Source organism: Zonotrichia albicollis, chromosome 1 (assembly GCF_047830755.1).
Source record: "Zonotrichia albicollis isolate bZonAlb1 chromosome 1, bZonAlb1.hap1, whole genome shotgun sequence".
Lineage (NCBI taxonomy): Eukaryota > Metazoa > Chordata > Aves > Passeriformes > Passerellidae > Zonotrichia > Zonotrichia albicollis.
In genome coordinates, this window is record NC_133819.1 from 67,662,059 (window position 1) to 67,676,522 (window position 14,464).

Below are 14,464 nucleotides of genomic sequence, written 5' to 3' on the forward strand. Positions count from 1 at the left end.
TTTTTTTCTCCCATAATAGAATATGTTCTAGAAATAAGAGTTTGTGAACTCATTCTTGTTTGCAAGAAGTTTATTAAAATTTTTGGTATTTTTGTTTAGAGAGTTTTTCAAATTTTGAATTATGTTGGTGGGGGCTATTCTTGTGACTCCAAGTGCGAGGCTCCTGCATCCTTTGTTTGTGGGGAAACTGAGGCAGAGCACGAGACTTCTCTGTTGTCACCATCAACAGAGAAGGCCTTTGACAGAAATAAAAGCTCTGATCCTTAGTCCATTCCTCGTTTCATTAGGCTATTCCATACTGTTCTATTCTCTATGATGGACAAAATTCCAGATTTTATCATCATTGGTAGCCTGTTGTTCAGGACTAGGCCACTGAGTAACTCTTTGCTCTTCATCATCAGTGATGTCCTGGTGCTGTTGTTAAATGTTATAATGACCCAGGGGAACTGCCTGACTATTTACTCAGATTAATCTCCTGATTTTTCAGCCAACTAATTGGTTTCTATCCTATTTTCTCTTCTGGATTCTATGCTGACTTTTTGCTGATTGCTGCCATCACCTTCATTTCTTTCACATATTACTTGTGAAATTAAGTTCATCTAGCAGCAGCCTTGTAGTTGCCAAACTGCAATTTTTTTTATTTATTTCTTAAACCACTCAGTTTCCTTGTGGCTAAATCCAACCAACTCTTCTGCCTTTCTCCCCCTCATCAAACATTGAATTGCAGAGATTTTCATGATGGCCATCCCAATGGGAGGTCTAATAGATAATTTTCCCTGGGGAAAACATTAGGGATTGCATCACCCAAATCTTAAGAACCTGTGTCCACCACTTTCCTCAGTTGTCAGACACTTGATCTCAAGGTGAGCCAAAATCAATTTTTCTCTTTTCTCCAGGGGGGTTTAGACACAAAATACTTTGTAGAGTGTCCTAAAGTTCAGGCTGGTAAAGTCTCTGCCCAGTAAAGAGCTTCCAGCAAACTGTCATGACAGGAAACACCGAACTTCCAGGAATTATTCTATCTTTGCCTGACAGCAGAAGACAAGGCCAATTTCTCAACTTCAAATGGATGATGTATGTTACAAGCAATCCCTGAACACAGGACTACTGTACTTAGCATTTTATCGTAGGCCCGTAAAGCAGATGTTATTGTATTTTAGCATTCAGTACATTTTTTTCCTCAGCTGCTGTTATCAGAAAAAGTCCAAATGCCTTATACCAGTTTGTGCTTTTTAGTGTTCATCACAGTGATACAAAGATTTGGTCTAGCCTGTGCTGAGAAGAGCCCTGTGGGATGGCACTGCTTACATTGCCACAAGACAGGTAAAATTTCCAGCCCAACCATACCGAGAGAATTTATGTCAGATCAAATTAGAATGTGATCTTTTTTTGGTGTCAACTGCACATGCAAGCTGCAGAATCCAGGAACAAGGCTTTTTGGGCATATTCCCACTGCATGGCCTGCCTTGTACCTGGTGGCTGTACAAGCACCTTTGGACACTGTGATACTCTGTGGCTTTTGCAAGGAAAATAAAGGAAATGCTAATGGTGTTCTCCTGTATGCTGTGCACTTGTAAACGATTTGAGGCAGTTGGACCCTAAATATTGATGATTCAGGTTAAAATTGTCTCCAGATGACAAGAAGTATTAATTTTTTTCCCTATTATCCCCAATACACAAATCTTTTTTCAAAACTAGATTATCTCCTAAAATAAAGAAGCTCTAATTAATTCTACCATTTTATCTGCAACAGGCGCTGTTAACATCTCATATCATGCTCCAATAAATTTGCCCACAGAGATTAACAACATCTGAGGGAGGAAAGAAAGGGAAAGAAAAAATGGAGGGAAAGAAAGCCTTTTCAGCTGAAGACCAGGAACTCTTCTTATAATTAGCCCAGGTACAGAATGGCTTTAGCATGGCTATACTGCTTCTGGGAACAAATCAGTGTCTGCATGGATCTCTGCTGCATCACCTCCAAGCTGCAGAGCTAGGCTGGGCGTACCTAACACAGTGCTGCACATGTCCTACAGGGAAAATCCCGCTGTAAAGTAGAGCATCCTTGCTCCTTATCAAAAGCTAAAGTAGGGACAAGCCTTTGCTAAGGAACAGTTGCTGACAAAAGTTCTTCAAATATGTCGGGACAACATAAGGCCCTTCTTGCTCAAGAATGTAACCAGGCAAGACATTGATATAGGAATACACAGACAAAAAAGCTTTGTGAAAGAGCTAGGTAGGATATTAGATTGCTAAAAGTATCAACAGCTGCACTGAGCTGTTTATAGAGAGCTAGAGGCTGACACTTTTTGAACAGGGTCTAAATTTATTCTAAAGAAGTGTTAGGATGAGACATTGGAGAGACAGCAAACACAGGTGAAAAAATAGGCATCTACTGTAAATTTATGTTTGTGCTGCATGTGAAGGAAATGGGAGCTTGCAACACTGCTGATTTGTGTTGGACAAAGTGATTTGCATAAAGGATGGGACCAGAAATATGAATCAAAACCATACATTTTTTTTTCCTTAAACAATGGCAAAGTTTAATAATTCAAGTTCTATGTATGTGGTTCCATGCTTTCTGATTCCAACAGGGACTTTGAAATGGAAATGCCAAACTTGGTATGCAGGGCATGATGGATCACCATGTATGCATAGGAATAAAAGGTTGTCATTGGAAGTAATTTTGCGTTGAATTACACAATGTGTAATCCAATTGAAATCAGCAGAACGGCACAAGGTGTAATGTAGTGTGCAAAACGTGATCCATTGCATGCAATTTTAACAGGGATACTGCAGCACTCATCTAAGTAATGTGCTAAAATTGAATTTGCGGAAGGTAGGGGAGAAGAATTGTGAAGAATGGATGCATTTTATAATTGGGAAAATACTTTTTCAGAATGTGATGAAATGTATATTTTTAAGGCTAATTTATTACACTTGGAAGTTGTTTGCTTTGTAATGGTCCTGTCAGATCCTCATAATTTGGCAAGGTACCCCACTGGCATAGAATGGGACCAGCCAAGCCTGCCAGCCTGGGAGAACTTAGTATCCATTTTCCCCATTAACTTGCGTCACATTATCTAATACTGTTCCTAAAAGAATTCCATCATCATCATGATGAGTAAATCTTTTCCTCATGCCCTTGACCAACCGCGTTCCTCAGGAAAAGTAGCGGGTCTCACACTGGCATCCCTTGGTACAGTGCCCTCTGTTGCCTGCAAGAAAATAAAAAAGGGGAAAAGAACTAATTTCCATGCTGTATCTTTGTTTAAACAGCAGAGAAGATGGTAAGTAATGCAGGACTGGAGCTGGGGATAAAAAATTGTGGGTGCCATGAATACGATGTGGTGCTTTTCAGGGGTCAGGGCAGGTGCAGCACCGTCTGCACTGCTCAGCCTCAGGAACTGCCCCTTCGCTAGCGTCCCATCAAAGCTGACAAGTGAGTTTATTCAAGGCTTGGAATATGAACATTTAGACACAGTTATCTGATTTCCTCATTACCTATGGTGTCTGCTGAGGATAAGGAGAATGACACGCAATACCTTTAATTTTTTTTTTTTTAATTGGGAAGTTTCCTGGTGTTAGTAGTGTTTAACGAGCTGTGTCTTCAAGAGAAAATCTAATGTCCAGTCACTGGTGAAATGCTCTTCAGTATGAAGGTGCCATTAACATGCAATTTTTTATTGAGTACTATTAATGAAAATTAGAAATTCTATGTAAAAATCCCTACCACTCTTCCATATATTTGATACTCTGAAATAAAATTGCACCCTCTGGAATCTTATTTTAGATCTACATAAAAAATATTTATTTATACATATAATATAGAAAATAATGTTAGATATGTATATCTCAAATGGACATGAACTGAGGTAAATGTGACCAATATCCTGAGTCAGCAATAATAATTAAGAGTGCAAATTAAAGTATAGCTTCTGATTAATGTTAATTCTTTTTTTTTCTTTGAAAACAAATGAGAATGGCAAGTAAACACTGCTTTATGGACTGCATATTAATTCACTATGTTCTACAAGATTGTAGTTTTATTCTTAGCATCTTCATAACATTTCGATATGAGTAATTCTAGCAACACAAAACTTTGGAGTAAAATCTTAGATTTTTTTTCTTGTGAAAGTTTCATATTTTCCTACATTATTTTCCATTTTTAAGTCACTGCTGATATGAAGTAAGAACTTATAAATTCACTGGAAACTGATTCAATTTTTCACTGTGCAGGAACTCCTACTATTTATGCAGTTTTCATTGATGATTTTTCTTTGGTTCTTCATTCTGTGAAATTCTTTTTAAGTGAAAGGCTTCTTTCTCCTCTCTTATTCTTCAATCCTTTTGAATGGTTTTTTTTTTTAGAGTTCTTTATAGATTTTTTCAAAGTACAAAGTAGAATAAAAGGCTCAAATAAGCAACTTGTAGATATTAAACTTTATCAATGTAGGGTCTGAATCATGAAAACAGGTGGGTGGGACTGCTAGTCACATAACCCATCATGACCTGGAGGAAAGCTAAGTGAAGTAGCTGGAAATGCTGGAAGTGGGACTCTTGCTTTGCCTTCCTTCTAATCCCAAGTCTTGATTCTTCCTGGCCAAGCTGAGGAGGTCACTTTTTTTTGAGGACAATCAAGTCTGACCCTGGGACACTGCTTTGGCTCTCATAAAGAAGTGGGGAAATACATCATCACAGAGCCTTCAGTCTGGGCCGCCCAAAGGGCCTTGTCTTCTAAGTAAAATGAAGATTATTCCCAGGGAAATAAATCCAGTTCTGTTGAATGGAGAATGTGAGTATTTGCTCTGCTCTTCCCTAATAGGAATTGCAGCTGAAATCAGTGCTTTAAGTCAGGCGTGGAAAAGGAGGATTACTCTTTTCCATTCCCAGCTGCACCACTATGTTTCAAAAGCACTTTGGGTCAAAATACTGTCTCAGGCTGGAATTTCATCTTTCCACAATGCCTGTGTCTTATTCTATCTGATGCAAAAGGCTTCTAGGAGTTGCCTTGGTAATGCCCAGTAATGTTCTCCCAAGTCATTGGTAGACTCTTGTTGACCACGCTGCTGTCGGAAAAGGGACTTGTTGCTTATCATGGCAAGTTTGTGCAGACCATACTGTCCACATACTGTCTTCTAAAGAAAGATGGCTCGTGCCAATTTTTTTTCTTTTATCTTGAAAATCAAGCTTCATTCTTGTTTATTCAAGCTTTTAGTAGTCAGTCATCTGGTTATTGATAATTCCTTAATTTTTACTTTAATTGGGAGGCACTTAATGAATCCAACAGAGTTTTGTCTATTCTTTCATTAAATTAAAAACCTAGATCAGTAATACAACATAAATGGAATAATGGCCTGTTATCCAAATTCCGTGCTATACCTTTCATGTGTAATTGATACAGACTACCTGATCTCTCTGCAGAGCAGAGGACAACATAGAAATTCAGCTTAGTCATGCCTTTCCTGTGTGGTATTCTCAGGACATAGATGGCATAATTGACTACAGACATCTTAGTTTAACAGCCATCTTTTAAGTTTCATCCAGTCCTAGTAATTCGTGTACAGTCCCATGGGCTGTATCCAAGGATTATGCTAATTTTATTAGCAACTCCTCTTGCTTTAATTAAACTGTACAAATTCCCATCTGGTCACTGTTGTGCCAACACCCTTCTTTCCTTTTTTATTTTAATATATAGATAATTTGTGGGTTTGCATTTCAATTCTGATTTCCTGAATTATCCATTGTGTTTTCCACATGAAATAACACAATTTTGAGGGGTGAACTGGACTTCAAATTGAGCTAATGGGTTTGAGGGAATCTCTGGATCAAAGCAAAGATCCAAGTTTCTAAAGTTGGCCGAGTCTTTTTGGGAGCAGGTTGTCAAAGTATATTGCCCTGTTGAAAGCACCAACATATATGGTGCTGTTCAAAACACCTACAAGCAAGCTCTGTATTAACATTTACTGTGTTTATACCACAAAGCAGAGCAATGTGAATTCCTCAGTGGATTGTTAATTTACATGTTATACACTTTCAAATATTTCCAAAAGCAAATGTGAAATGATTAGTAATCTGTTCACATGCTCACAAAATGTTATTAGCAAAATGCCTTGGGCAGTGTGTTATGTTGACTAAAATTGATAATTTTGTATTTTAAAACTAAAGCAACTCCCACTGCCCCTGAATAATTTTAGGGCCTGCCCAGAGCCCAAATCTTCTGGTCACACCACTTCTCAAGGTGTGTGTTGAGCTGAGGGGGTAAAAAAAACCAAGAAAACCCACAAACAACAACATCCCCCATCCAGAGCAGTGACCTAAGGTTTGATTGATTCAGCTCTTCTGAAAGCCTCAATTAAAGTTTTCTGTGGAGTCCTGCATTTTAAAATGCCTTGTTATCTATAAAATCACTGTGAGGAGGTGATTCTGTTGTTTACCACTGGTTCTGCTTATGTAAGTTTTAAAGTGTGTATGTTGCTCTAAAGAAATCAAGCCTGGTGGTTCTCTTTCCTTCTGCATAACTGTCTGTCACCAGCTGTGTGTGGTTCTGACCGAGCCAAAGCCCTGGACAAAATATGTCATACTCCTCAAAATGTTGAGGTTGTTATTTTTTTTGAGGAGGACCAGAGAGCAAGCTATTTAATGGTATTTGTTAATGTATCTCTTTTTTTTTTTTTGAATAATGGTTTCCATTCTGCCTTGCAGATGCAAATATAACATGACACTTCCTTCTAAATAACAATTATTCTGTCCAGAAGAGTTGCCCAAAAGTCTACTCCTCAAAGTTTCACAGCAGACTCACATGGGATAATAAAATTCCACAAAGGCTGTTGTGATAGTCAGATTGTGCAAAAAGCCTGTGCCATAGCCGAGTATTGTTTGCATGGGTGCAAAACATGTGCCAGCAATTTACATTTACAGCTATGAAGTAATTGAATAAAGAAATGCATCATCATTTTCTGTTTCAGCACATAGGTGACTTATTTTACCAACTTGGGAAGGGGTGTTCATATAACATCACGGTGCTTTGTGCTAGAGAAAAACAATTACAGTGAATAAGGTAGAATGGCTCTGTTATTGCAGTACATAAGACTTTGATTACATACTGCCAAGATTCATACCAGCCTAGTAGTTGTTGACAGATAAAGTAACAAAAATGAAACTCATTTATTTTTTCTTTATTGAGACCTCAAGGTAAAGCAAATTTTCAGTTCTTGTACTTACTACATTGAAGGAACAGAGACTGACAGTCAAAATGTGCCAGTCCAGAAATATAAATTAAACCTAGTTTCATATAAAAGTTTCATTTAGTCTCTGAAAGGGAGCTGCTTCTTGGATTATTTTTGATCCTAAAAAAAATACACTGTAGACAACAGTAGTGCATCTTGAAAGAATTAACCCCCTCATGCATTTAGCTTTTATGTATTTTCCAGGATATGCAACTATGTCTATTTAAGCAATTAAAACATTTGTTATGGACTTAATTATTTTACTTCTTTTCCCCCTGTTTAATAACAATTTACAGTGTTTGCAAACCCAGTGAGCATGTGGATGTTTTTAACAGAGTGTAGCATTTTCGCTGAAGAAAACACATATTTTGAGGAAAAAATTTCTTCCCTCCCTGCTTGTGTAAAGAAAATTCTTCTGGCTTTTACCATCAGTTCTTCCAGGCAGCTAGATGCTGTATTATTTTATGATAATTCTAACAAATTATTTTTAATAAATTTGTTTATTTTCTGAAGAACAGATAAAAGTAGCTGTTAAAATAGCCAAGTACTAAAATGAGTGGGTTTATCCCATCAAAATCGTGTATTAGTTACCTAGTCCAACTGAACATAATTGCTGGTCAGATTAATGAGGCGGTATCCTGGTATCTCCTCCGTAATTAAACACTTCTCTGGTTCAATACAGTATTAAAGATGCACCAGACGTTGAAACCTCAGTGGTGAAATTTAAAACTGTTGAAATTGGAGAGGTCAGCTGTGAAATACAAATTCCTTTGCAGTATGGAAAATTCTCTCGTATGGTGTGCTTCAAGAATAATTTGACTTATATTGGGGATGCTGTATTTGTAGAAATGTTTCTTATCTTTCTGCCATCTAAATGTGAGAATTATTTTTCACTAGTTCTTGAGAAAAAGTAACATAAAGTGCACTTGTTTTCACAATTACCTTCTCTGACCTTTCACAAGATGATTGCAGTACCAGTAGGCTTAGAGGACTTGTTAAAAAAATTAAGCTTGTAAAGTAGCAAAAAATACCCCTTTGCTTGCTGGTGTCGATTTCAAAATTAACATTTTAGTTCATGTGCTTCTAATAATCGCTGACCCTTACTTCATGTGCTTTCCACAGGAAATGAATACAGCAGAAATTACTTTGACCCATTGATGGGTGAGGAAATAAACCCAAGGCAGTGTGGGATGGAGGTCAGTGAGGAAGGTGAGGCAGAATTAAGTATGTAATTTTGGTGTCAGAATATTCTTTTCCATTCATGAAAATGAGGTGTCAGAGATCACATATGCAGTTCTATTTAAATATTGAGGTTTACAATTTAAATTCTAAGCCTTAACTGCTCTGAACAGGATAGCCAGAGTACACAGACTTTGATCAAGGACAGTGAGTTAATGGGCAGGTAAAAATGAACCTGTTCTGGATTCACTCTGCTACTGTAACAAAATTAAGCACACTCCGTGAGCGTTTTCTACACCATGTTCTTTTTAATTAATGAAGTTAGTCCAGAACTGAGTGCTAAGCTCTAGCTTTTTCACAATCCTGCTCCCAAAGTCCTCCTCGGACAGCAATTTTATTACAGAGTTGAATGTGTGTTTGCCTAACAGAAGGAAACCCCAGAGTTAGTAGAAGTGCGCGAGGAGGCTTTTTTGGTTTTCTTTTTTGCCAGTTTAGGCGAGATATTTAGCTTTGCTCTTTGTGGGCGATAACAACCGGTGGGAGGGTGTGACTCCGCAGAGCTGGAAGAGCAGAAGTTATGCATAGGTATGAGAGAGATTAACCAGGAGGTATTGTCTAGCAGAGGAAATTCTCCTCTGCTGTCACGGCTTTTAGATAAAAAGGGTGGGAACGGGCCTGCCTGAATTTGCATGGACTTAAGTAAGAGCATCATCATGGTAATGAAGTGCTTAGCTATGCACTGAGTGCTTTGGCCCGGCTCCTGTTGCTAAGCACTAACAAGCCGAAAGCACGCAAGAGCCAGATCTCCTGTTTTACCTTGCTAGCCCTTGGCTTCTCTAGAGCCTGTGCTTATTTCTACTGCAGAGACCCTCTAGGTGCACAGCTGTAGTCAGATCTAACAAAAAGTTATCTGTTGTGTCTCAGAGTTGTTCACTTCTGAAAGTCATGAGAAACTCTGAGCACACATGGAAGTTTTAAAACTTTGAGACAAAAACTTGTGTGATTGAAAAAAGCAGGCTCTGTTGCATATAACTGACTTGAATTTCTGTGTTCTGGTGAAAAAAAAAATCAAGGTTGATCAAGGCTGAGTTATATCTAATCCAAATTATTTCCCCATTCATTGTGTAGAATAGCAGTGTAATATCTTGGAAGTCAACTTCTGGCTCAGAGTTTTTAAAGGAAAGACTTTTTTCCTGTTGCTTCTGCCTTGTTTCATCTTATGAAAAGGCTTTATGAGTCATGATCTGCTTCATAACCAGAGAATGAAAAGCAGATTAGATTTATGTATCTGTGCATGTATGCCTGAAATCATGTACGGACAGAGCGGTGACATAAAGGATATACGGAAATACAGTTCTCGTTGGGAGGAAATGTTCTCTAGACTGTGTTGAAGAGGCTGAGTGATAAACTTAGTCATAAATGCTGATTTTGTATTGTGTGGTGGGGGTTTATTTAATTTAGAATTTGGAACAGGCTCTTAGTCCATAGACTTCCAGGGTTTGGATTGGAGAGATGGTTTTAGTCAATATCATGCTAAGCCTGAGGTCCATGTGTGAAGAGCTGTTTTTTGGTGGCCCTCCTTTGTCTCCCTGGCAAAAATTTTGCTCAAATGTTCGGATAACTCTTGCTTATTAAAAGTCAAATAGCAATAGTGCCAGCCTCAGGTTGGCTGTGTGGACCTCTGTAGAGCAGTTATAATGCTACATTTACCAATACCTCTGCCAAGAGCAAAACATTTACCTTGCAGATATTGAAAAGGTGCCTGGACATGGTCCTGGGCACCTTGGCTCTTTTTAAGCAGGGGAAACTGGACTAGATGGACTCCAGAGGTGCCTTCCTACCTTAAGCAGTCTGATTTGTCAGTACTTACAAACCACTGTCTGGCTTCTTTTTCCTTGAAGAAGTGTTAAATTTGTGGAAGTGTATTTGTATGTAGTGGATGGATTAAAAAAAGATGGTCAGAACTAAAGCTTGGTCCTGCATGGTCATCCCTTGATTGGAAACCATACTGGTTTACCTCTTCTTTACAGGTTCTCATGAGCAAGAGACAAAACCAGAAAAACATGAAGAAATCAGGGCACATGTTGAAGTCAGACTTTTAGAACTTTAGGAAGCCAGGCTCAATGGCCAAAGAGAATATCTGGTGAAAAGCAAATCTTCAGCCACTAACTATTATCTAATGGGTTATTCTCTGAGAATTAAGCTATTGGCAATTATTTTTCCTATATTTGATAAATTAGATTTGTTCTGGAAATTTGTATGAGTTCATAACGCCATGAGAGCAAACAATGTACCACTGTGGATTTGCTTCCCCCCTTGACAAGGGAACGTTTCAATGTTGCAGGCTAAAAGAAAAGTAAGAGATTCTACACTTTCAGAAGAGCTTGCAGAAGCCACTACATTCTTTGAAAGATCCGTGTAATTGAAAAACTTGCCTCTGAAATTTCATGGGAAAAAGAAATTTATTCTTTGAGATTCTATTGAGCACTTAAAAAAGAGCCACCCAAGTTTGCATGTAGCTGTACTTCAATCTGCCTTATGCATTTCTTTGGTCTTCTTCTGCCTGTCTTCACTGACAACTTAGAGAAGTCAGGGTCTGGGAGATCTGGAGAGAAAATGGTCCCAATTGCTCATTTCTTCCTTGAATGTAGAACCTTTAAGTAATTTTTTTTTTCCAGGTCTCATGGAAAAGGGTAAGTGTGCATGTCCTTTGCTGCTTATAAAAATCTGCAGATATTACTGAAAATTTGAATGACTGACCAGCCACAAATTCAAAATTCATAGAGTGTTGTAATGACTATACATACTAGATAATGTGTTAGTAATTTCTAGTGAAGATCCAAAATCATATTAGAATAAATTGAGTATTTTGATTTTCATTAAGAGTCAAATATAATTCATCTGGCAATCTGAATATAAACAGTCATTTCAGCTGCTCTACTAGCAGAATTTATAAACCAGTTTCAGTCCAGATCAACATATAATGTTGCCCATCATTTAAAAGTATATGACTATATTTTTTATTTTGAATTGTCTTGCTTCAAACAAGTGACTGTAATTTTATTCTGAGCTATGAAACTAGCGCTGTAAAAACTATCTTCAAGTGTCAAAGGGCTTCCTAACTTTTGTATTTTTATATCTTTACTTTCAATTTAAAATAGTACTTCCTGAAATATTACTGATATTTCTGAAAGAAATTATTGTTACTGAAAGAAACTATAGCTGTTTCGCTGTTGTTTTTTAAAGATCCTGTGAAATTTGATGAGCAAATCCTTTACTCTAAACTGATGAAGCTTCTAGATGAAGAAAACAAGATGCTGGACTTCCAAGGTAAATAACAAAGTCAATTGCATAAAGAAAAATAAAACTCTTTTGAGTCTGCATGTGGGGAGGAGAGAGGGTAATCCATCCCCTTGAACTCAGAAGTCAAAGGGATGATGATTTTAATGCAATTCTGTAAGGTCTTTTTCTCCAAATGTTTTTGTTTTGTGTCATGTTTATGTGGTTTTAACTGTAACTTAAGTGGCGTGCTTTCTCTACATTGCTTCACTGCATGTTGAATTCCACACTTAAAAAAGAAGGCTGGAAATATCATTGCTTATGTGTTCAAATCTAGAAATGGAAATCCTTTTGTAGGATTTCCTACAAAAGGCAATTAGTCTGATGCATGGGTCATGTTACACTGTTTCAGGTTATCTATACAAGAATTTACGCTAACAGACGAGTAAGAAAGTGTTTTCTGTGGCTCTCTTAGAAAATACAAATTGATGCTCCATCTACAGTAAAAACAATTAAGTATATGAGATTTCTTCACCTCAAGTGAACAGTCATTTCTTTACCTCAAAGAGAAACTTTGATTTCATCATTTTTAAGGCATTTAAGGCATTACTTAAAACCTGACTGATTCATGAGACCTTTACCATCTTAGCCTTTACACAAGGCCCATGTCTGCTGCTCTCCTCTGGTTCATCCCAGGAGAAGTGATTTTTGCACGAGCCCAGCTCAGACCCATCCTTGTATTTTTTGCCTATCCACCCTCTCCTTTTTCAGCAGTTGTCTTTCTTGCAAAATTATTTTGTATCCTTTGTGTCTGTATGAGGCTTCCTGTTGTATTTCAGCAGTACACGGGCCTACTTTGTCAGAGAGACAGAGCAGGCCGTTGCCTACGGCACTGGAGCTCCAGGAGCTGCAACTTGTTTTATGACTATTTAGTTTATAAGCAACTTTGTTCTGGAGGAAGCAAATGTTTTCATTTGCCTACGGTTGCAAAATCTCTTGAACTGGCACTGGTCATATCAGTAACATCTTTGAAACCCATTTTATCTCATTTAAATGCAAGAAGAAAAAAGTGCAGCCATCACAACTAAATTCACGCAGATAGTTTAAGCAAAAACCTTTAACTTATTAGCATTATCTCAATTGTTCTACGTTAATGTCAATTCTGGGACAAGAAAATGCATCAGCATGTGTGCCTCACTCTCCATGTGCACGTCAGAGCCCCCTGTGCAGGCGTGAGCGCAGCAAATGGGGGACGTACTGCAGGCCCCTGCTGTCGTGTGTCTCAAGCTGTGCCTCGGTGCTTTTATTTCTTAAAAGGGCCATGATGGGTATCAGAGCTAGTCCTGTGGGTGAAGCTGCACACTGTTCTAGCTGAATTTATTACTTTTCTTTGCTTGGGTGAAGCAAACCCAGAAAGGAGAGATTTTCCTGGGGATGTGAAGCTTGTGCAGTTTCCACCTCTGTGCATATATCAGGGTGTATTTATTTCTGCCTGTGTTTTTCCCTCCCAGTATTTGAACCAGTTGGTCACTTCCAACCCCTTTTTTTTTAACAGGGAGCAAGTCTCGCAGGTATGACTTCCCTACCAGTTTTATGGAAGTGGGCAGTTGAGCAGAGCAGACAAGCATTATTAATACCTCCACCGAAAGAAAAGCTAACATAGAGTTTGACCCTTATTAGCATCAGAAAAGCCATAGAAAACCAGGATTCATTTGGTTCCACTCTTATAGAACTGCTTCATTTCTTCATTTGGCCACTGAGCTGAAAAATCACGTAGTCATACATTCCTAATTAATAGATGATCCCCAAAGGAAAGGAAAGAAGATGGCTCAGAATTTATATAATTGTATATTTAAAGCATTTTGTGGCTGAATAACCTGTTGGTCACTCTTGTGGTATGTGTTATTTCATATTATAAGGCAACTTTAAAGGCAACATTGGTGGTTTGTTTTTAAAGATATAGAATACATATTTTTACCTTGCATTTTTGTCAATATGCAGTTGTGATCCATGAACAATTTAAGTGATGATATATGAATGCCATAAAAAGTAATTTCTATTATATTGTTCTTTGGCAAGAACCAAAAAATTGAAGTGCCAAGTTTTACAGAATTTTAGTTGTCTGACCCTGGTGCATGAACCTTCAGCACTGAATGTTTTTAGATACAATTTGTCCATTAATCCATGGTTTTCTAGACCAGGTAGCCAAAATTATTTTTCCATATGGAGTTTGTTGAAGCTTTATCAAACCCATCCTGAGGTGTACTCTGCTACTGAATGTACCCTTTAAATTATCATCTCAGTATATAAACTGCAGCTATCTGGATGGACAAATGCAGATAGCAGCAAGTAAATGAAGGAACAAGCAGTCAAGCTAATACCGGAGAGATTGTTTTAATTACAGTCCAGCATCTGCAAATACAGCCTGTGCTGAAGTGATTTAAGCTACAAGGAAAGCATGACTCTCAGAGTTATGTACATCCAAAGCAATGAAAATTTTGATGCCCATGCTAACAACTTCAAGCAGGAAGTTTTTAATTAGTTTAGCAGTTCATTAATGAATTTTCAGCCATTTTATCCTCTGTGAACAAAGTAGTAGAATTTTTGACTCTGACTACTTTTGTAGAGTGAGGATTTGGTTGCTTTTCTTTTGGTCAAGTATTGCTCTGGAGCATGACCTCAGTCCTCCAACCCATGATCAGTTCAAGCAAGGACCAACCTGATGCTGACCAAGTTTGAGAAGTTTCTTTGCAAAGACACTGCAGAAGGAGCAGATCAGC

At 37.9% G+C, this 14,464-nt stretch overlaps 1 protein-coding gene across 4 annotated transcripts in view; it reads left to right on the plus strand.

Annotated features, from left to right (window-relative positions):
* The window catches only part of LOC102074332 (uncharacterized), a 180,475-nt gene that overhangs the window by 27,165 nt on the left and 138,846 nt on the right, over nt 1–14,464 (plus strand). For 3 of the 4 annotated variants that reach the window (XM_074543834.1, XM_074543821.1, XM_074543811.1), the window contains 2 exons: nt 8,349–8,435; nt 11,652–11,735. In XM_074543834.1, the coding sequence (XP_074399935.1) occupies nt 8,349–8,435; nt 11,652–11,735 (171 nt within the window). The remainder of the gene's footprint in view (nt 1–8,348; nt 8,436–11,651; nt 11,736–14,464) is intronic. The other variant, XM_074543825.1, reaches the window with a different exon arrangement.